The 24,726-nt window shown below is 37.1% G+C and overlaps 1 protein-coding gene across 1 annotated transcript; it reads right to left on the bottom strand.

The window, feature by feature from the left end:
* Positions 1–21,745: 21,745 nt before the first annotated feature.
* LOC131327751 (DNA (cytosine-5)-methyltransferase CMT3-like) lies at positions 21,746–22,180 on the bottom strand. The gene has a single exon (XM_058360885.1). The coding sequence runs from the start codon at positions 22,178–22,180 to the stop codon at positions 21,746–21,748; it is 435 nt and encodes a 144-aa protein (XP_058216868.1).
* Between the last annotated feature and the right edge of the window lie 2,546 nt (positions 22,181–24,726).

Consider the following 24,726-nt stretch of genomic DNA (forward strand, 5'->3'; position numbering starts at 1 on the left):
AAAAAAAACACTTCGAAAAAACAAATTTTAATTTTTATACTTATTAAATTTATTTATTTGTTAGTAAACTAAATTATTATTGCATAATTATGAAAAAAGTAATTAATTTTATTGAATTTTTTAATTTATATTTAATTTAATGAATAATCTAATATAATATTGCACAAGGGCAAAAGAGTTATTTGACTTCTTTTTATATCATCCACCCATTTATCACTCATCAAAATCAAGTACTATTTTATCTCATTCTCTAATATATAATCCAAACCAACTCATTTTCAATTTCGCTCCATAAAAGTCACATCAATGTGGGCATACCCTTATTAAATAATACCCATTTCATAAATAGTTACTCTAATCCTTATCCCGTATCCAAACGGGCCCTTAGTGAATTTGCTTGTTGTACTAGGTGGATTTGGATTGAAAAGTGGAATAGTAACTTATTTTTCGTCTTTAATTGAAAAAAATTCGTATTTTTTAGTTTTGCGTCAAATTTTTGTGACTTAGCGAGAGAAATTGGAAAAGTAAAAAATTTTGATCGAAACTTTTTAAAAAAAAGACACAAATAAGTAAAAAAAAAAGTTGTCTATTTGACTTATTTTCGTCTTTATTCAAAAAATTATGAGTTTCAATCAAAATTTTTTACTTCTCCAATTTCTCTCGTTGAGACAAATCAATAAATCACAAAAATTTGACGTAAAACAAACAAATACAAAAAAAAATTAAATAAAGACAAAAATAAGTTGGGTAACTTTTCAATCCAAACTAGGCCTAAGAGCAAGTTTATCAATGGGTAGGTATACTACCTTGTGAACAGTTCACAAATCTATTTTAGCTATTAATTTTTTTCTTTCACAACTATACCAACACAATTTATTTTACCTATGATCAATTAAAATATTATTTTTTCCTTTTTCCAATATTAACAATAAAGGAGGAGAAATGAGAGAGAGAAAGAAACAACAAAAAAGAAAAGAGTGTGAACAGTGCTTAGGTAAAAATGATAATGAACGGTTCACAAATGTGTTTTACCTCCTCCTTTACCTAATCTCGTGCAAGTATATTTTTGTGATTTTTCTCAACAAAATAGAGAAAAAGGTGTTTTACTTCTCTGATGTATTTGCTCTAATGGTCCAAAACAAAGAGTTAGTAATACCTCATTCAGCTAAATAAGTCAATCGGCTTATTTTTTTTGCCCTTATTCAATTTTTTTTTTGAATTTATTAGTTTTTCGTCAATTTTTTGAAAATTATTACATCGTCATGACAAGAGAAATTTAAAAGTAAAAAATTACGATCGAAACATAATGTTTTTGAATAAAGACAAAAATAAGTCAATAAGCTAATTTTTTCGTCTTTATTCAAAAAAATTGAATTTCGATCATAATTTTTTACTTTTTAAATTACTTTCATCGTGACGATACAATAATTTCTAAAAATTAATAAAAAATTAATAAATAAAAAAAAATTTAAATAAAAATAAAAAATAAGCCAATTGCTTTTTTAGCCACTTTAAAATCTTTGTGTAGCCCTGGCCCACATAAAAGTCGGCTCCCCCAAATATCAATAAACCCTAACTTTTCTTTCCCCTTGTCTCTCTCCTAGTCCTCGTCAACACCCTTTCCACCCCACCCCTGCAACTCCAACTCCCCCAAATAAACTCGGCTCTCCGACGTCCTCCCTTCCAACAACCTACGAAACCCTCATTCCCCTCCCGTAGCTATCAAAATTTCCCTTCAGAAACCCTCCTTAAAATCCCTATCTACTGCCCCTGGCATACGACGGCTGTCCACTGTTTACATTGAGGTGGAAGCGGACACGACGGAGTGGACGTGGTATTCCTGCTGTACAGAACCTCTATCGCTTCTTTACATTCTCCATCTGCTCCTCTTCCATCTGTGATGTACACCCAGACCCTGGTAACCTCCATCGTTCTTGTTCCTTCTCTGATTCTTTGTCTCTGTTTTTTTAATAAAGTTTGCCGGAAACCCCCCTAAATTGATCCAAGATTAAAGCACCCAACCCGATCCAGAAAACTCATATTACAGGGATTTCATTTGTGCTATATGTGAATTCAAATTCAAATATTGGGCATGGAAACCCCCCACCTGTTTAAACATTATCTGTGATTTTGGGTTCTTTTTTGGCCTTCATGAAATTCCAAGTGAAAGATGGGGTACGTCATGGTCTAAAATAGTGATGACAGTTTCCATATTTTTTTTTCTATTGCTTACGGTAATTTGCCGGTACTTGTGTCTTCCCCAAAAGTGAAGCCGCAGTTTATGTTTTGTTGACAATAATTGTATGTGGTGTACTGACAATAATTGTATGTGGTGTACATATATACATACAATGTGAAAAATATCAAAAATAGACAAAATTTGATGTGGCTCCGGAAATATAAGTTCAGTATAGTTGCTGTTTCCCATTGTTGACTGGATGCAAGGACTAGTCTACGACTAGAACAAAAGCTAGGGATGTGTTTGATGTCGGTAATGGAATCTCGATTGACCTAGAAGTGATGCAACCGGAACTACCATAAGCTAACCACTAACATTTGAAGGCCAACTGATTGAAAACTCTGACTCCGACTTTGATGTCTAGTTGTTTTGTAGAACTGTACTTTCGGCAACTGGTTCACAGGTTATGACTTCATTTTACATTTTTACTTATATTTGCTATGTGTTCATCATATTTTGTTTATGCTATTTTTGGAGCTGTGTAGCTTCTTATTGTAAGTCAATTGTTCTTTGATAGGTTCAAGACGGTGTTAGTGGCGCTCATGATCAAGTTTCTCCCCAAACTTACCAAGGATCATCTTTTGCAAGTCATGAAATAGAACATTGTGGAATGGGTAATCACTTGCCTTTCACATCTAATGGTGCAGACGCTTAGTGTTACTCGATTGTGCTTTGATAATTCCAATTTTGGGCTTCAAGGAAATCTGAGATCTTGTTGTTGTGCTGATACTTGATCAGCAATTGTGTTAACCTATAAATTTGCTGTGTTGATATTAGATTTAAAAAAAAAAAAGGATTCCAATGTAAGGTTGTGATTATCCGGATATTGGAATTTAGGGAGTAAATACCTTCATTCTTGACATAATGAAAACATTGATGCACTAGCCCTCTATCGATTCATTCAGTCAATAACCTTTCTTACCATTTTTTGACAATAAAAGTAGAGATGTGATTTTGTACTCTTAATTGTCTGTATCCAGGCAGAGCCGTGGTGTTGTGCTGGAGCCGCTGAGTTAGACTCTCAAGGGAACGGCGAGGTCTTGTGTCTGTCTGGTACATGTAAAAGCCTGTATAATGAGCAGCCGAATGATGAGACTATAAAGGTGTGCATGTAGTTGATCTCTGTCTATCTCACTCAAACATGCATACAACAACACACCTGCTACAGCTTTTACCGTAGACTTCTTCACCTACATTGTGGATGGTGTTAGGCAAAATTCTCATTTCTTTGTACTTTGTTTTGTGTTAGAGGGTTGCTAAATGCCAACTGTTTTGATGATGGGAATGTCATTTTCATCGTACATTTAGGTGTGAGATGCTGGTATGAGGGTTCCACAATTGCTTCAGGAAGTTCGAACACATAAAAGCTGCCACATGCCTGTATTTTTCATCCACGAGTGATAAACTGTACAATGGCTCCATAGACAAACGATTCGGGTATAACAATGAAAGCTCGTTTTCTTAATCCTATTTCACAGTAAATAAATGGCTGCTGTCTTTTATTTTGCAATCTGCAGGTGTGGGCAATCAAGCAGGAAGCCATCCACTGCCTTCAAATTCACAACGTGAAAGATGCAATCCACCCAAGGAACTAGAGTTAAGGTAGTTCCCCTCCAACTTTCTAGGCAACTAACATATGACCTGTAAACAAAATGATTTGTTGAAAACTTGGTCCGGGGTTCCAAAGCATATAAACTTCAACAAAAATGTTAAAAGCCTTGCCATGACCAACACTAAACTGTACTGTGGATGCACTGGTTACAGTATCCAGCTAAACAATCTCTTCCATGTGTTAATTCTGCTAAGACAACTATGATAGTACTGAAGGTAGAAATGTGAAATTTTATATGTTGAGCATAGACATTGTACTTGATCACTTGTTTAGTCTTCTTTTATCAAGATGTTTACTCTTTGAAAACTATTTGTCTAACCATTTTAAGGCCTTAGGTAACTCTATTTTCCCTGTATTGTGTACATGTTTTTTTTTAACTGTGAACTATAAGTTTTTTCATATGCACTGCCACTAAGCTGAGTACTCTCTCTTTCTTATAGTATATACGTCCTTGGATCAGGGAAAGTGCAAACTGTCTCGAACCTTGGAAATAATTACTTCAATTCTATGGATGACTATGCACCATCAAAGTCAAAAAGTAAGAGCTCGATTTCTGCCGTTGATGTGCTGAAGACATTGTCGTTCATACTTGTCTTGTATTTTTTCAGCACGTCCTTGACCCTGTAAGTTTCTCCTTGACTCGTATCAATATTTATATGGTATACTTATCAAACTCTGGCTTTTCCCTAGAGCTTGTTTGGTGTTCTAAATACAGTTCTTTTTGGCCTGGTACAATAAAAATTTACTAGGAGATGATTTAGGAAAGTTCCCAGCTCAGCTCCCTTATTGAAGAATAATGTTATACCAACGGTTCACAAAAGCGTCGCCATAACCCTACGACGGCGGATATCTCGTGACGCTTTACCCTACAGTTGGGCAACCGTTGGTATAGGTTTTTCGGGCCTTTATTAACGGTTTTGGGGATCTTTTGCGACGCTTTTAACCGTTGCCAGAAGCAAAAATTCTTGTAGTGATAAAATGAACGATTTGATTCTGTCAATAATAATAAAGATAAACTGTCCATTTTGCAAAGCAAAATTTAATTTTTGATACTCCTATTGATGTCAGATCAAGTTCTTTTTTTGCGTGGATACATTACTATGTGGGGTTCACAAGATGAATGGTTTAGATTAGCAATTAACACATGGTAAGATTGAAAAATGCGGCGGTGGAAAGAATTTATTATCTAATTGAAAACAAATGATTTTAGTAATTGAATCAAACGTTGATATTTGGCTGCTTCAAATTCCGTAGCTATTTGTTGAGTAAAAATTGAATTGCTAGTAGTTTCCAAATGAAAGTTTTAGTCAAAAAGCCGTTTTCTATACCATATTACAATTTCTTTGGGGGGTGCAATATCCATTTCAAAATTGTTCCTAATTAGAAGGGCGATTTAAAGAAACCTAGGGCAAAAGAACTTTGCTCATTTGAACCTATCTAATTAAGATTTCGGATGCTATTCATAATTAGGGATTTTAATTACGATTTGAATGAGGAAGGAAAATTTGTTACTTAATTTTTTGGGTAACTAACATTTTAAATTTGAATGGCCAATTAATGTTTATCTTTACGATTTTTTAAATGCTTTTGGAAATTCAATGTCTTGCCATTGGTCACCCTACTATCTATACTATATATTAAACAAAAGGTTAAAAGGTTATTTGGTTGCGCTAGAGTTCTCCTCACGAAATGTCCTCCTACTGTCTATCTATACTATATATTAAACAAAAGTGAAGATTAGTGAGAAGGCCTGTGAGCGCGACATGTGTCCCTTCATTCTATGGGATTGAGATGAAAGTAGTTATTTTTTTCCCCTTCACGTCAAATTAGGCAAAACTTTGAATTTCCTTTACGATTATCTCCATATAGTTGGAAACTCCATCAAAATAAGGAAGTTATCCTAATCTCCAGAGAGAAATTTTCACCCTTTCAACACTTATCTCTCTAAACAACTGTGTATTCCTAAAAAGTTATATATATATATATATATATATATATATATATTTATGGAAATTAAAAGCTCTCACTATAAATTATATTCTCTTTTCCAATTCTGTAGCTCGGCCAAATAACCTTTCAATTCAATGATGGTGTCTTTTTGTACGCATTCGTTGTAAGTCTTTGAATATTAATTTTGTTCTTCCAAGCCATTGTTAGAAGTTCAATATCTTTGTTGTCAACCGATTCACTGTTTGATTCTTTCATTGTTTTTTCTTAATAGCTTCCATAGGTTGCTTGCCAACATCATTTCCATCCCACATATTAAAGCTTTTTTGTTTTATTTTATTCTTCAAAATAGATCGATATGTGTATCAAGTAAGGCCATTGGCCTGGTGGCTGATGGTCAAAACATTCGAAATGATTTGCTCTCCTTTTCAAAATTTTTAATTTGTTCTCATGTTCATGTTAGTTTTCATGTCTACCTCATGGAGTTCTCATGAGATATAGTTAATTTTAATTAATTGTTGTTTTTAGTAAAAACACTGAATCAAGTTTTTAGGATGGTTCGTGGGAATATTGATGCTAAATGATGAAGGGATTGCACCAAGGGACTAAAATCTACCATTGACTTTGGGGTTTTGAGAAGTAACACCACCCACATCAGGTCAAGGAGGCTTAGCGGTAAGACCAAATTAATTGCCACATATTGTAAAATGACTTTTCGTAAGGAAAATCATGAGGGGACACGCCCCCCTTAGTTTTTTGCACTTCTTAATATTTCTATCATTCTAACACTATAACTAATATACTGATGCTATATATCTGGCATCTTAAAGTAATGATTTCTGAAGGGATTTTATTTGATTGCTAACCTAATATCATAATACCCTCTCATGAGAAATGATTTATTTACAATCCTAAAAAGAGAGTAAATAATCCCACCCCATGCCCGTGCATGTTGGAATAGATGTGGGATGATTCACCTTTTACACGTTTGTTCACCCTCTCCCATTTAAGATAAAGAATGCTTCTCTCTATGGAATATCCGATTTTCTTTTTGTTGGGTAAATAATAGTATCTGATTTTCTTCTCTGCCATTTGTTTACACAAAAAGTAAATGTTTCCTTGCCAAAGAAAAGTGTATACAAATATATACTTTGCTCGCAAACTTGCTCGGTGTTTGAATATAGGAACCTCACATTCTCTCCCATTGAGATAAACGGACTTGGGGGAGGTGCAGTGTGCTAGCCTCCGTGCTATGCCCAGTTTTGGATACACCCTTTTAGCCCACAAGGGCCCTGTTTGGTGCATACTTAATCATTTTGCGATTTAATTGCCTATTATTTTTGAAGAATGCGAGTCCCAAATATTTGTGTTTTAGTGCAGAATCATGTAAAAGTGGTTTTAAGATTGGAATTGCAGTTCTCTGTTTCATTGAGTGGTTAAGCTGGCAGCTTAGTTCACTTTTTGGTGTGAATTAAGAACGGATAACATCGCTTAATTGGCAGCTAAATTCGTGTTTCACTTAAGAGTTTTATTGCTGTTCTTTGTTCTCTGCATTTTTTATGGCAGCAGATTATTTGTTCTCTGCATTTTTTCAGATTCTATGATTTAATTACATTTCAGTTAAGCGTGCACCAAACAGGGCCCTTGTGGGCTAAAAGTTTGTATCCAGAACTATCCCAAAATGGCGTCATTTTGGGGCATAGCACGGAGGCTAGCACGCTAGTGCTAGCACTTCCCCCGAGTCCGAGATAAACAGATGACCCTTTATTGGTTGATTTTTTCTTTTGAACATCAAAAAAGAAGTCCATTAATTTTATTTTATTTTGGCAAATGTGAGAAGTTGTATTCAACTGCGAGGCGAAAGCCTACACAACTGAGAGAAAGCCCATGGGGGCGAATGGGACCGGACAAACCATTAGGGAGGGCAATTAGAGCATAGTATGTGTGGCCCTATTTTGAAAATGTACAAAATTATCTATACTATGTATTAAACAAAAGTGGGGATTAGTGAGAATGCCTCACGTCGCGACAAGTGGCGAGATTTGATTAGCTAATTGATTATTAAGTAAATTAATTTTTGAATGTTTGAAATTATTCTTTTAGGCTAGCAAATCCTTAATTTGTGGGATAGTTTTTTCAAACATGGAAACATATAAAAGATCCTATTAATTAAGGCAAATGAAGTAGTTTGACAAGTGCAGTTATAGCCTATAGGATGAGCAATTATGGAATGAGCGAGTAATTACGCTATTATGGTAGAGCAAATAGTCGTTGTTTTGATTTCTTCCTTTAGAAGCCAGAATAACAATACTTATTGTATTGCCATGCTTCCCATACCTTATGCCTCTAACTTGGAAACTTTCCAAAAGAGCCAAAATTAAAAAATAAAAGGAAAAACATTATTGAACTTTGTTCACAACGTACAATAATGTTTTGCTAAATCTAATTTCATATCTCAACCACCTATGCACATCTCCTCCACGGTATGTTTATTGCATTTTTTCTCTTCTATTATACTCTCCCTTCCCCCCCCCCCCCCCCCCCCAAAAAAAAATAAAAATAAAAAAATAAAAAAAAAAGAAAGAAAGTCCAAAAGTCATAGTTTATGCGTCTTAGATATCATCCGAAAAATTAATAGTCCTCTAGATTTGTCTTTTTAACTTGCTTCGTTGACTCCAATTATTTTTTTGAGTTTTGCGTCATGCATTCATAGGCGTTTATGTTTAGAAATTTAACATAATTGAATATTATGCAGGAAAAGTATTGGGGAATGAGGCGTTGGAGCAAAACTTCAATGGCACGAACAAAGATGTTAGTAGGTTTCTCATATCACAACTCATGCTCCTAGAAATTATAAGCATGCATGGTCGTCTTCAACAATGGTGAATATTCCATAAGTATTTCATAACTCCTATCCCAAGATCACCATATAATTGCATATTTTCATTTGTCCCCCCTCTTTTCTTATCAGTTCCACTTTTAAATGTCCTATGCCAATTGACTTGGTGAATATACTTTCACATCAAGGAAGAATCAAGGAACTGGCTATCAAAATGGTTTAATAGTTGTGGCAAGGTTGCCGATAAAAAAAATAGTTTAGTGAAAAGGTTTGCATGAAAAGAAACTAGAGAATTTTTTTTCCGCTATTTTAATGTCTAATTAGTTGGAAAAAAAACTAACATAGTCACAAGAAAATATTAGAGAAGACTATAATTTTAATGTATCTATGCTATCAAAATAGATATTTACAAAAAACAATAAAATGTTATATAAAAAAGCTTAAATAAGAAAAAAAAGATTTCCTATAAAATGAGAGGGAAAAAGAATAATTTCTCACTTCCCACTTGGATATTTTGATTATCTTGTGTGTTATGATTCCCGTGCATAACACAGGTTTTCTGCAAGTTTTTTGTTAAATAAAAGAAGTAAAACTATGGTTGAAAGGATACATTAAAATTTATAATTATCTTGCGTGTTATGATTTCCGTGCATAGCATAGGTTTGCTGCTAGTAAAGATTAACAAAACCTTAAGCACAAGACATCAATATAGAGCGGGCCAATTTTTAATTAGTCATTTCAGTTTGTTTAGAGTAGCTTAGAATAGACAATTGTGCAAGTTAAGAAAATATATATGTTCTCATTATGCATGATTTAATCTGTTTTCGTTTTTTTTTTTGTTCATTCTGTCAACACCGCCATGCTTAGCTGTTACTGTTAGCGATACAAATATTACATTGAGGCTAAACCTTACAAGAGAAAATCTATCAGTGCTATTATATATTTAGGTAGGCAGTGGAATTTGGGGCCGGCCCGGGACCAAATCGGGTCGCCCATGTGGGCATGACCTAATGACCCTTAAAGAGTCCTATCTCATCTTGGAGATAAGATAGGAGAAGTTGAAGTAATTCTAATCTCTTAAGATTAGAAGACTTCTAAAGCATCTAGGATGCTCTCCCTCTCCTTCTCTATTTAATTCCTGCAGGATGTTTATAGAGACAGACAATAATATACACGAGATATACAAATAGATATAGAGTTCTGAGCAACTCTCTCTTCGTTAGTTCTTTCCCTGCCATTAAAGATCAATCTGAGCTTTTGAACCGTGGAATAGAGGGTGATACTCGATCCTCATAGTATCACTCCATCACAGGAGTTTGTCGCTGATTTAGTACGTGATCGAGAGTTCGTAATCCATCCACAAAGGTCTGGTTCGGTTAAAGTTCACAAGAGGTGACCCGAACCACCCGTTTTTGCACTATTGTTATATTTTTCTGACGGTTAGTGTTAGAAATCGATCGAGACTGTGCCTAGGATCGAAATTTGCATGGCCTTGGATACGCGGGCAGCTAAACATAAATAAGTATGATGCCTTCAAATTGGGATTCCCAATCTTGACTAAAAAGACCAAATAATTCCACCGAGGGTCTTATGGTCTTCAAAAATAGAGTTGAAACATGCGGTAACATTTGGAAGTAAAGTGGTTATTATTATGAATTTGTTGATAAAGCACTTTCATAAACGGGTAGTAATTTACATTCGTGTTTACTGAATTCCCGTAACGTCAATATACACAAAAGGCTAAATTTCAGCATTTTAACCACTTTATGTTTTGAACAATTACATCAAAATTTAATTGTTTTGCGAGTTACGATACCCGTGCATAGCTCGGGTTTGCTGCAAATTTTATGTTAAATATATTTACCCAAAAAAAGTTTTATGTTAAATAAAAGAAATAAAAGTTTTTAATTGCTGCAAGAATATTATATCAAAATTTAATTGTTGCGTGTGTTAGTATTTCCGTGCATAGCATGCATGGGTTTGCTGCTAGTGAAACACTTAAATAAAAAACCTAAAAAAAAATTGATTGACGAAAGTATATATTGAAATGTAATTTTTTTATGTGTTGCGATTTTCGTGCATAGCACGGTTTTGCTACTAATTCTTATTCAAACGTTCTAAATTGACCAATCTCGACTAAAAGGAGCGAAAAAATTCAATCATGGCTCTTCCCATTCTTCAAAAATAGAAATGGTTTAGTATTAGTAAAATACTTACTGTTAGGCAATTCGATAACATATTTTTGAATTTAGGAGTGGTGCACAATACATATTCAAATTCTGTAATGTACCTTTCATATAAACATTTATGGTTGAAAGTATATGTTAATGTTTAATCATTTTGTGCATTATGATTGCCTTGCATAGCACGGGTTTACTGCTAGTACTATGTGGTATAGATGCATTAATATGTGTAATGTGAGTTACTTTGGTTCCGAAAAGGGCACACCAAGTTTGCTTGTAGTGTGTTTTTATGCCAAAAATGAAAATGGAGTTGTATTATGTGAGCTCAAAAGAACACATTAGGACCCCTTTTTCGATCTTCGCCTAAGATGAATGATATGCCATGTTAAAGATATCCATGATCAATCTAATCCTTAGATTAGTTGCATTTTAAATAAGAGATACAGGTCCCCTAAAGATTTAACATGTACTAAAGTAAACCCAACAACTTACTACCAATCAGGTACGATAAATACACATCGCGAATCAAATTTTTTTTTTTTGTTCAGCAAACGAACTTGTAATATTAAACTCGAAAGGGTACATCGAGGGGAAAAACATGTTAGCTCAGGGAGCTTCAATGCATTCGAAATGAAAAACGCCCCAACCAACAGTTGGATAGCACCCTCAATACTAAACTACCATCTTACTTTTCGAATACCATCTAACCTGACTTTGATGTCGTATTTCGCCTTCATCCATATCGCAACCCTCGTTTGTTCCTGAGAGAATCAAATATTCGATTTGTTCCTGAGGGAACATTAGCATCCATGCCCACGTGACCCAACCTAGTCAAATGTACGACTATGCAACGAGTTCTGACGCAAAGTAACAACTTAGGGTTACCATAACGAGGGTGAGGGTGGGTCTGGACCACAAGGCCTGTAACGACCCGGATTTTCACCCTATTTTTTTTTCAAATAAAGAAAGTATTTTTAATCAAATAGTCTATAGTAATGAATTAATTATTTAAAACTGTAAATAGATTAAACTAGAACCTAGACTAATTTTTGGTGACTAAAGTTAGTTTAGATACTAGTACTCATCCCACAATTTATGGGATTATGCTCCCATCACCTCTCCCTCATCTCTTTGCACACCCCCCCCCCCCCCCCCCCCACAATTTATGGGATTATGCTCCCATCACCTCTCCCTCCCTCATCTCTTTGCACACACCACCACCCCACCCCCCCTCCATTCGGCCCTCCTCCCCTCCATATGCATACACATGCCTCCATGTATATTAATTTGAAAAACCCACAAAACATGGCTCATATTCTCTCTCCCGATTCTTTCTCACACTCTCTCCACTTCCCTCCCACACTCCATCACCTTCATCCTTATCCTCCCACATTCCTACTACCTCTAAACTTGCACCCTCCCTTAGACTCCGAAAATTGATACCCAAATTACTTCTTTAGCTGCAAAACTGTGGAGAGAAAAATAGGGGAAAAGCTTCCGATCGAAAGCTTCCATGAAGTTTTAGAAAGAGAGAAAACTAAGTGGGTTTCGGTTTTACACTCACCTGAACACAAATCCGGTTCAAACATCATACACCACTTTCTCAAACATTCTAGAAACATCCACCGCTCAACTGAAGTTAGCCCTGAGGTCCCCCGCTGCCGCTGACTTCTTCGTTTTACCAAAACTGTCAGGAACCCGTTTTTTGCTTTTCGACCGAATTCGAGGTAGAATACTCGGTTCCCTACTTTCTCCTAAGTATATTAAGTGCTTACGCATTGTTTTAAATGTTCCGAGTGGAAGGAATCAATCCAAACAATGAACGACAAGAACCGGTTGGTTCTCTGGTTTCTGGCAATGAACAGTGCAAAAGAAACGAACTGGGTTTTGAATTTTAATGATAATATTAAACTTGCCCCCCTGTGTCTTACATTAGTTCTAAATTTGACCCTAAAGTATGTGTTTAATTCTACCAATGATAATATTAAACTTGCCCCCCTGTGTCTTACATTAGTTCTAAATTTGACCCTAAAGTATGTGGTTAATTCTACATTAAACTTGCCCCCCTGTGTCTTACATTAGTTCTAAATTTGACCCTAAAGTATGTGTTTAATTCTACCAATGATAATATTAAACTTGTCCCCCTGTCTCTTACATTAGTTCTAAATTTGACCCAAAAGTATGTGTTTAATTCTACCACTAATTGTTGGATTTTAATGATTATGATGACAAAAGCATGTTATGACCAAATTGTCTTCAATTATTATCTGTGATCAATACTATCATGTTTAAGTATACATTAACTAACTTTGTTATTTGTAGAACAATAATCATTTTAGAATCAGATCATAAAATTTATAAAGGAAAAATAGAAACAGTAAATGGTTAAGTATAGATAGAAAAACTATAGATTTCAACCTTTGTTAATAATCAGTGGGTAGTTTTGTTGTGGACAAATGATAAGTATAATAAGCATAATAATAGTAGCAATAAAAATGATACCAATGGATTGTATTTTACAGTAAAATAATACACAATAGATTAATGAAATATAATCTTTCATTTTGACAAAATGTTGGTCATGAATCCTGTGAGTACTTAAGGAAAATTAGTAAAAATGCAGGTTTAACACTAGACTCAGTAAAACGACTAAATGAATGTTAGGATTTCTATTAGCCTAATTATAATGCTTAAAAAAAAGAAAGAAGTGTTTTAGATATAAGTTGGACAAAAGATTAAAGAACTACAAGTCAGATCCTAAAAATATATATACATAGTAACACTAGGATTCTTAAAAGTTCACCTAAAAACATCCTAAAGGTAATAAAATTACCAATGAACATAATTGTTTGATAAAAATTATAAGTAACTCCAAAGGCATCGGCCCAATCCAAATACCTTATGTGTTTAAATATTTGCACCTATATACTTCATATTCACATGAACAATTTCATATTCTTAAAAAACAGTAACGTGGATTAAAAAAATACGTGTAGAGTTTTTGGTGTTTCGAGGTGACATATTTTTCTTCCGCAGCATGCACGATCTCACACGGCGTGCATTTGCCTTTTCGTTGCTTCCTTCTCCATTTGATCAGTCATTGTCAGCGTCGCCTCATTGAAGTTCTTTTTCCATTGGGTCGATTTACATTCGGGTTAGTATTCTCACGATTCATCTGTAGGAAAAAGATGGCTAGGATGAATTAACAATAAAAAAATATAAACTACTTGGGAAAAAACAAACAAAGAAAAAGGCAGATAGAGAGAGAATCACCAAACCTTTTACCGGGGGGGGGGAGTGTTGGGAGAAATGGGGCATGACAAAGAAAAGGGAATGGGTCCACAGGATCTTTTCCTCCCACATCCACTAACTATAATTGTCTCATGGGTCCACCGTTACTCTTACTTGTCTTGTACCGCGGTCCTAGGTTAGCGTACCTAAATTATGTGATAGCATGTTCTCAGTTAAGACCATAATAGGAGGATCAAGTCCTCCCATGACGATAGTACACCAGGAACGAACATCTATTAACTATAACTGTCTCATGGGACCTTTTCCTTCTTGAACACAAGAAGCAAACCTTCCCAGATCCTTGAGAGCAAATTCAGAGCTTAATTTTGTAATAATAGACATAATGGAGGTGTTGACATTGCTGGTAACTAGAATATAGTCAACATAAACCAAAATATAAATCTGAATGCCACTTTAATTATAGAAAGAAGGATCAAACTTGGAGGGTGTTATTAAGTGATCACCCATTTCACTCCCAAACAATGTGAGACTCTATTTCCTTAGATTTTCAAATTTCAAAACCCAAAAACTCTCCCCCTTATCATTCCCAACCCGCTCGGAAGTGGGAACTCTATCGTGTCCTTTTCACTACCAACTCCCTCCACCATAATGACGGGCAAGTGCAAGTCGAGGCCGTCTTTGAAAGCGTCATCATTGTCGAACAAAAAGCTCATGATAGATAAAGAAGTAGCTTTGATTGTCATATCTCCTGACGCCATCGTCTCTTCGCAACCCATTGAAAAGACGGGAGAAGATAATTGACGGTTCATCGGTGACCCGGTTCCGATGATGGAGCCCGGCGTAGGTGGCCTCATCGGTACACGGGAAAGAGCAAGGGGAAGAAAATTACTGGGTTTAAAAGGTCAAAGCTAAATATCAATTCTGAAGAAATTATACAAGCTAGATGACATTACACAATGGCCGAGGTCGATGGATGAGTAGTTTTCAACTTAGAGGATGAAGTCCACGATAAAGCTAATGAAGGGAAATAAGGCAATATCTGTCGGATTATAGAATTGTTTGAAGGAACTGATCAACGGATCGCCTTATTTTACTGCTTCATGGTACTACAGATCGTCGGATAAGGTTAATCAAAATAGTTTGGACTCCGTAGAGCTTGTTGATGCTATAGACGACAAGCGTGTATTCTTCTCTAAATTCAAGGATGACAACCCTTTAAATTACCATATTGAGACTGCTTTCAAATGTGGATTTATTGGTAAGGCAAGGTGCAATTTCAGATTGTGACTATTACTGCGACACTAAGTATCTAGTGTCGTATTCTTCATTTGTTAACTTGCCACTCGATAATCTCATAAGTGGAAGTGAATCCGATTCAACCCTTTCTAGTGACTCTGATTTTGCAGCAGTAGGGGTGGAAACAAGATTGATTTTGATGAGGTTTCAAAACATAATGAGAACATGAAAGTAGAGATGACACTTCTGGATCTCTATTATGGGTGTGGCGCAATGTCAATTGTCACTTGCCTAAGAAATGGTTGTTTTTCTTATTAATCAAATGCCTTCTTCGGTCTCCAATCATCTTTCACCGTATGAGATTTCACAAATGGCCAAATCATCACTTTCTCAAAGTGTTTGGTTGTTTATGCTACCCAAAAACGGTTATAAGAACTGAGAAATGGGTAGCATAAAAAATCAACAACTTTTAGAAAGTGATAATCTGGCCATTTGGGAGGGTAGCATAAACAATCAACAACTTTGAGAAAGTGATAATCTGGCCATTTGTGAAATCTCATACGGTGAAAAATGATTGGAGACTGGAGAAGGCATTCAATCAATAAGAAAAAAGTCGTTTCTTAGGCAAAGGCCCGTTGACATCGCGCCACATTCGCAGTAGAAATCCAGAAGCATCATTTCTACTTTCTTGTTCTCATTATGTTTTTAAACCTCATCAGAATCAATCTTGGTTTCACCCCCTACTGCTGCAACATCATAGTCACTAGAAAGGGTTGAATCGGATTCACTTCCACTCACGAGATTATCGAGTGGCAAGTTAACAAATGAAGAATACAGCACTAGATACTTTGTGTCGCAATAATAGTCTCAATCTGAAATTGCATCATGCCTTGCCAATAAATCCACATTCGAAGGCAGTTTGACTATTGTAAGCTTTTCAATAAGGCAATTTAAAGGGTTGTCATCCTTGAATTTAGGGAAGAATACACGCTTGTCGTCTATAGCATCAATAAGCTCTATGGACTCCAAATTGTTTTTAATAACTGTATCTGTCGTTCTGTAGTACCATTGAGCAGTAACATATGACAATTTGTCAGTTCCTTTAAACATTTCTATAATCCGACAGGTATAGTCTTCTTTCCCTTTATTAGCTTTAACGTGGGCTTCATCATCCCGGTTGAACTACTCGTCTATTGATCTCGACCATTGTGTAATGGTACCTACGCCGGGCTTCATCGTCGGGAAACGGGTCACTGATGAACCGACGAGTCATCTTCTTCCGTCTTTTCAGTGGGTTTGGTTGCGACGCGGCGTCAGAGGAGGTTAGACATGTAGAGCTGCTTCTTTATATGTCTCGAGCTTCTTTTTGATGATGACAATGCTTTCGAAGACGGCCTCGACTTGCACTTGCTTGGCATTGTGGTGGAGGGAGGAGAGAGAGTATGGGTAGTGAAGAGGATAGGATAGGGTTTCCACTTCTGAGTGGGTCGTGAATAATAAAGGGGAGAGTTTTAGTATTTGAAAATTTAAGGAAATAGATAGTCTCACGTTGCTTGGGAGTGAAATGGATGACTACTTAATAATCCTTCTTTATTTATTTCTAATTAGAGTGGCATTCAGATTTTTATTTTGGTTTGGTTTGGTTTATGTTGACGATATTCTAGTTACCAGTAATGTCAACTCCTCCATTATGTCTATTATTGCGAAAATATGCTTCTTACACATCAGATTGTCTTCATTTATCTCAATGGCTTTACATCTTGGAGCTTCTTCGCAAGTCTGGTATGGCTAATTCCAAACCTTTTAACACTCCAATCTCAGCTATGAAAAAACTCTCTAAACATGGTGGTCAAGCATTTTCCACTCTTGAGCGTTATCGACAAATTATTGAGGCTCTCCAATATTTAATCCTCAATCGCCCTGATATTGCCTTTGAGGTCAACAAAACCTGTCACCTTCGGAGGATCATTGGAGTTTTGGCTTGCATACATTATCTCCATAACACTATGGATTTTGGCTGGCTTATATCTCGCTAGTCGCCATTGAATCTTCAAGCCTGTCAGCTTATGCATACGTTATCTCATAACACTATGGATTTGGCTTGCTTAATCTTGTTCCTCGTCGTTGAATCTTCAAGCCTTTTCGGATGTTGACTCGGCAAAATGTATTAATGATCGTCGATTTACCGGTGGATTTGCTTTCTTTTTAGGCTCTATTTCCTTAAATTTTCAAATTGAAAAACCCAAAAACTCTCCTTTATTATTCCCAAACCACTTGGAAGTGGGGATTGTATCCTATCCTCTTCACTTCCCACTTCCCATACTCTCTCTACTCCCTCCACCACAATGCTAGGCAAGCGCAAGTAGAGGCCATCTTTGAAAAGCGTCGTCGTTGTTGAACAAGAAGCTCAAGATAGATAAAGAAGTAACTTTGATTGTCAGATCTCCTGATGTCGCCGTTGCTTCACAACCCACTGAAAAGACGGAAGAAGACAATTGCCGGTTCATTGGTGACTCGGTTCCCGATGAAGAAGCCCGGCATAGGTGGCCTCATCGGTACACAGGAAAGAGCAAGCGGAAGAAAATTACTGGGTCTAAAAGGTCAAAGCTAAATATCAATTCTGAAGAAATTATACAAGCTAGATGCCATTACACAATGGCCGAGGTCTATGGATGAGTAGTTTTCAACCTAGAGGACGAAGTCCATATTAAAGCTAATGAAGGGAAATAAGGCAATATCTGGCGGATTATAGAATTGTTTGAAGGAATTGATTGACAGATCGCTGTATTTTACTGCTTCATGGTACTACAGATCGTCGGATACGGTTATTCAAAATAGTTTGGAGTCCATAGAGCTTATTGATGCTATAGACGTCAAGCGTGTATTCTTCTCTGAATTCAAGGATGACAACCCTTTAAATTACCTTATTGAAAGGCTTAGACTTGTTAGATTGCCTTCAATTGTGGATTTATTGGCAAGGCAAGGTGCACTCTCAGATTGTGACTATTACTACGACACTAAGTATCTAGTGTCGTATTCTTCATTTGTTAACTTGCCACTCGGTAATCTAGGGAGTGGAAGTGAGTTTGATTCAACCCTTTCTAGTGACTCTGATGTTGTAGCAGTAGGGGTGGAAACAAGATTGATTCTGATGAGGTTTCAAAAATAATGAGAACAAGAAAGTAGAGATGATGCTTCTGGATCTCTATTATGGGTGTGGCGTGATGTCAATGGACACTTGCCTAAGAAATGGTTGTTTTGAATTCCTTCTCCGGTCTCCAATCATCTTTCACCGTATGAGATTTCACAAATGGCCAGATCATCACTTTCTCAAAGTGTTTGGTTGTTTATGCTACTCAAAAACGGTTATAAGGACTGAGAAATGGGTAGCATAAACAATCAACTTCTTTGAGAAAGTGATACTCTGGCCATTTGTGAAATCTCATACGGTGAAAGATATGATTGGAGACCAGAGAAGGCATTTGTTCAATAAGAAAAACAGTCGTTTCTTAGTCAAAGGCCCGTTGACATCGCGCCACACCTATAATAGAGATTCAGAAGCGTCATCTCTGCTTTCTTGTTCTCGTTATGTTATGAAATCTCATCAGAATCAATCTTGCTTCAACCCCTACTGCTGCAACATCAGAGTCACTAGAAAGGGTTGAATCGGATTCACTTCCACTCATTAGATTATCGAGTGGCAAGTTAACAAATGAAGAATACAGCACTCGATACTTTGTATCGCAGTAATAGTCACAATCTGAAATTGCATCATGCATTGCCAATAAATCCACATTTGAAGGCAGTCTGACAATTGTAAGCTTTTCAAAAAGGCAATTTAAAGGGGAAGAATACACGCTTGTTGTCTATAGCATCAATAAGCTCTACGGACTCCAAACTATTTTTAATAGCCGTATCTGTCGTTCTGTAGTATCATTGAGCAGTAAAATACGATGATTCGTCAGTTCTTTTAAACGTTTCTATAATTCGACAGATATAGTCTTCTTTCCCTTTATTAGCTTTAACGTGGGCTTCATCCTCCCGGTTGAACTACTCGTCTATCGATCTCGACCATTGTGTAATGGCACCTACACCGGGCATCATCGTCGGGAAACGGTCACCGATGAACCGACAGTCATCTTCTTCCGTCTTTTCATTGGTTTGGTTGCGACGCGGGGTCAAAGGAGGATAGACATGTAAAGCTGCTTCGTTATCTGTCTCGAGTTTCTTGTCGATGACGACAATGCTTTCGAAGACGGCCTCGACTTGCGCTTGCTTGGCATTGTGGTGGAGGGAGGAGAGAGAGTATGGGAAGTGGGTAATGAAGAGGATAGGATAAGGTTCCCACTTCTGAGTGGATCGGGAATAATAAAGGAGAGAGTTTAGGGTTTCAAAATTTGAAAATTTAAGGAAATAGATAGTCTCACATTGCTTGGGAGTGAAATGGGTGATCACTTAATAATTTTTCTTATTTATTTATAATTAGAGTGGCATTCAAATTTATTTTGGCTTATGTTAATATTCTAGTTACTAGCAATGTCAACTCCTCTATTATGTCTATTATTGCAAAATTAAGCTTCTTACACATCAGATTGTCTTCATTTATCTCAACGGCGTTGCGTCTTGGAGGTTCTTTGCGAGTCTGGTATGGCTAATTCCAAACATTTTAGCACTCCAATCTCAGCTATGAAAAAACTCTCTAAATATGGTGGTCAAGCATTTTCCACTCTTGAGCATTATCGACAAATTATTGAGGCTCTCCAATATTTAACCCTCAATCGCCCTGATATTGCCTTTGAGGTCAACAAAACCTATCACCTTTGGAAGATCATTCGAGTTTTGGCTTGCATACATTATCTCCATAACACTATGGCTTTTAGCTGGTTTATATCTCGCTACTCGCTGCTGAATCTTCAAGCCTGTCAGCTTCTGCATACGTTATCTCCATATCACTATGGATTTTGGCTTGCTTAATCTCGTTCATCATCTCTGAATCTTCAAGCCTTTTCGGATGCTGACTCGGTAGGGTGTATTAATGATCGTCGATTTACCGGTGAATTTGCTTTCTTTTTAGGCTCGATTTCCTTAAATTTTCAAATTTAAAGACACCAAAACTCTTTCCTTTATCATTCCCAACCCGCTTGGAAGTGGGAACTCTATCCTATGCTCTTCACTACCCACTTCCCATACCCTCTCTACTCCCTTCACCACAATGCCGTGCAAGCGCAAGTCGAGGCCATTTTTGAAAGCGTCGTCGTTGTCGAACAAGATGCTCAAGATAGATAAAGAAGTAGCTTTGACTGTCATATCTCCTGACGCTGCCGTCGCTTCGCAACCCACTGAAAAGACGGAAGAAGAGAATTGCCGGTTCATCGGTGACCAAGTTCCCGATGATGGAGCCCGGAGTAGGTGGCCTCATCGGTACACAGGAAAGAGCAAGGGGAAGAAAATTACTTGGTCTAAAAGGTCAAAGCTAAATATCAATTCTGAAGAAATTATACAAGCTGGATGCCATTACACAATGGTCGAGGTCGATGGATGAGTAGTTTTCAACCTAGAGGACGAAGTCCACGTTAAAGCTAATGAAGGGAAAGAAGGCAATATCTGTCGGATTATAGAATTGTTTGAAGGAATTGATCGACGGATCGCCGTATTTTACTGCTTCATGGCACTACAGATCGGCGGATACGGTTATTCAAAATAGTTTGGAGTCTGTAGAGCTTATTGATGCTATAGACGTCAAGCGTGCATTCTTCTTTGAATTCAAGGATGACAACCCTTTAAACTACCTTATTGAAAGGCTTAGAATTGTCAAATTGCCTTCAATTGTGGATTTATTGGCAAGGCAAGGTGCAATTTCTGATTGTGACTATTACTACGACACTAAGTATCTAGTGTCGTATTCTTCATTTGTTAACTTGCCACGATAATCTAGTGAGTGGAAGTGAATTCGATTCAACCCTTTCTAGTGACTCTGATGTTGCAGCTGTAGGGGTGGAAACAAGATTGATTCTGATGACGTTTCAAAACACAATGAGCACAAGAAAGTAGAGATGAAGCTCCTGTATCTCTTTTATGGGTGTGGCATGATGTCAATGGGCACTTGCCTTAGAAATGGTCGTTTTTCTTATTAAACGAATGACTTCTCCGGTCTCCAATCATCTTTCACCGTTTGAGATTTCACAAATGGCCATATCATCACTTTCTCAAAGTGATTGGTTGTTTATGCTACCCAAAAACGGTTATAAGGACTGAGAAATGGGTAGCATAAACAATCAACAAATTTGAGAAAGTGATGATCTGACCATTTGTGAAATCTCATACGGTGAAAGATGATTGGAGACCGGAGAAGGCATTCGTTCAATAAGAAAAATGGTCGTTTCTTAGTCAAAGGCCCGTTGACATCGCGCCACACCTATAATAGAGATCCAAAAGCGTCATCTAAACTTTCTTGTTCTCGTTATGTTTTGAAATCTCATCAGCATCAATCTTGCTTCAACCCTTACTGCTGCAACATCAGAGTCACTAGAAAGGGTTGAATCGGATTCACTTCCACTCACTAGATTATCGAGTGGCAAGTTAACAAATGATGAATATGACACTAGATACTTCGTGTCGTAGTAATAGTCACAATTTGAAATTGCATCCTGCCTTGCGAATAAATCCACATTTGAAGGCAGTCTGACAATTGTAAGCTTTTCAAAAAGGCAATTTAAAGGGTTGTCGTCCTTGGATTCAGGGAAGAATACATGCTTGTCGTCTATAGCATCAATAAGCTCTACGGACTGCAAACTGTTTTTATTAATCGTATCTGTCGTTCTGTAGTACCATTGAGTAGTAAAGTGCGACGATTTGTCAGTTCCTTTAAACATTTTTATAATCCGACAGATATAGTCTTTTTTCCCTTTATTAGCTTTAACGTGGGCTTCATCCTGCCGGTTAAACTACTCGTCTATCGATCTCGACCATTTTGTAATGGCACCTACGCCGGGCTTCATCGTTGGGAAACGGGTCACCGATGAACTGACAGTCATCTTCTTCCGTCTTTTCTGTGGGTTTGGTTGTGCGCGGCGTGAGGCTAGACACGTAGAGTTGCTTCGTTATCTGTCTCGAGCTTTTTGTTGATGACGACAATGCTTTCGAAGATGGCCTCGACTTGCGCTTGCTTGGCATTTTGGCAAAGGGAGGAGAGAGGGTATGGGAAGTGGGTAATGAAGAGGATAGGATAAGGTTCCCACTTCTGAGAGGGTCGGGAATAATAAAGGAGAGAGTTTTAGGGTTTGAAAATTTAAGGAAATAGATAGCCTCACATCGCTTGGGAGTGAAATGGGTGATCACTTAATAATCCTTCTTTATTTATTTATAATTAGAGTGGCATTCAGATTTATATTTTGGTTTATGTTGACGATATTCTAGTTACCAACAATTTCCACTCCTCCATTTGCAAAATTAAGCTTCTTACACATCAGATTGTCTTCATTTATCTCAACGGTGTTACGTCTTGGTCCTCTTGGAGCTTCTTCGCAAGTCTGATATGGCTAATTACAAACCTTTTAGCACTCCAATCTCACCAATGGAAAAACTCTCTAAACATGGTGGTCAAGCAGTTTCCACTCTTGAGCGTTACCGACAAATTATTGAGGCTCTCCAATATTTAACCCACAATCGCCCTGATATTGCCTTTGAGGTCAACAAAACTTGTCACCTTCGGAGGATCATTGGAGTTTTGGCTTGCATACGTTATCTCCATAACACTATGGATTTTGGCTAGCTTATATCTCGCTACTCGCCACTGAATCTTCAAGCCTGTCAGCTTATGCATACGTTATCTCATAACACTATGGATTTTGGCTTGCTTAATCTTGTTCCTCGTCGCTGAATCTTCAAGCCTTTTCGGATGCTGACTCAGTAGGGTGTATTGATGATCGTCGATTTACCGGCGGATTTGCTTTCTTTTAAGGCTATATTTCCTTAAATTTTCAAATTTTAAAACCCAAAAACTCTCCTTTATTATTCCCAACCCGCTTGGAAGTGGGAACTCTATCCTATCCGCAACCCACTTCCCATACTCTCTCTTCTCCATCCAGCACAATGCCGTGCAAGCGCAAGTCGAGGCCGTCTTTGAAAGTGTCGTTGTCAACGAACAAGATGCTCAAGATAGATAAAGAAGTAGCTTTGACTGTCATATCTCCCGACTCCGCCCTCGCTTCGCAACCCACTGAAAAGACGGAAGAAGAGAATTGCCGGTTCATCGGTGACCAAGTTCCCGATGATGGAGCCTAGCGTAGGTGGCCTCATCGGTACATAGGAAAGAGCAAGGGGAAGAAAATTACTTGGTCTAAAAGGTCAAAGCTCAATATCAATTCTGAAGAAATTATACAAGCTGGATGCCATTACACAATAGCCGTGGTCAATGGATGAGTAGTTTTCAACCTAGAGGACGAAGTCCATATTAAAGCTAATGAAGGGAAGTAAGGCAATATCTGTTGAATTATAGAATTGTTTGAAGGAACTGATCGACGGATCGCTGTATTTTACTGCTTCATGGTACTATAGATCGTCGGATACGGTTATTCAAAATAGTTATGGAGTCCATAGAGCTTATTGATGCTATAGACGTCAAGCGTGTATTCTTCTTTGAATTCAAGGATGACAACCCTTTAAATTTCCTTATTGAAAGGCTTAGAATTGTTAAATTGCTTTCAATTGTGAATTTATTGGCAAGGCAAGGTGCAATTTCAGATTGTGACTATTACTACGACACTAAGTATCTAGTGTCGTAATCTTCATTTGTTAACTTGTCACTCGATAATCTAGTGAGTGGAAGTGAGTTTGATTCAACCCTTTCTAGTGACTCTGATGTTGCAGCAGTAGGGGTGGAAACAAGATTGATTCTAATGAGGTTTCAAAACATAATGAGAACAAGAAAGTAGAGATGACGCTTCTGGATCTTTATTATGGGTGTAGCGTGATGTCAATGGACACTTGCCTAAGAAATGGTTGTTTTTCTTATTTATTGAATGCCTTCTCCGGTCTCCAATCATCTTTCACCGTATGAGATTTCACAAATGGCCAGATCATCACTCACTTTCTTAAAGTGTTTGGTTGTTTATGCTATCCAAAAACGGTTATAAGGACTGAGAAATGGGTAACATAAACAATAAACAACTTTGAGAAAGTGATAATCTGGCCATTTGTGAAATCTCATATGGTGAAAGATGATTGGTGACCGGAGAAGGCATTCAATCAATAAGAAAAACGGTCGTTTCTTAGGCAAAGGCCCGTTGACATCGCGCCACACCCATAATAGAGATCCAGAAGCGTCATCTCTACTTTCTTGTTCTTGTTATGTTTTGAAACCTCATCAGAATCAATCTTGTTTACACCCCTACTGCTGCAACATCAAAGTTGCATCGGA

This window comes from Rhododendron vialii, chromosome 5a, assembly GCF_030253575.1.
Source record: "Rhododendron vialii isolate Sample 1 chromosome 5a, ASM3025357v1".
NCBI lineage: Eukaryota > Viridiplantae > Streptophyta > Magnoliopsida > Ericales > Ericaceae > Rhododendron > Rhododendron vialii.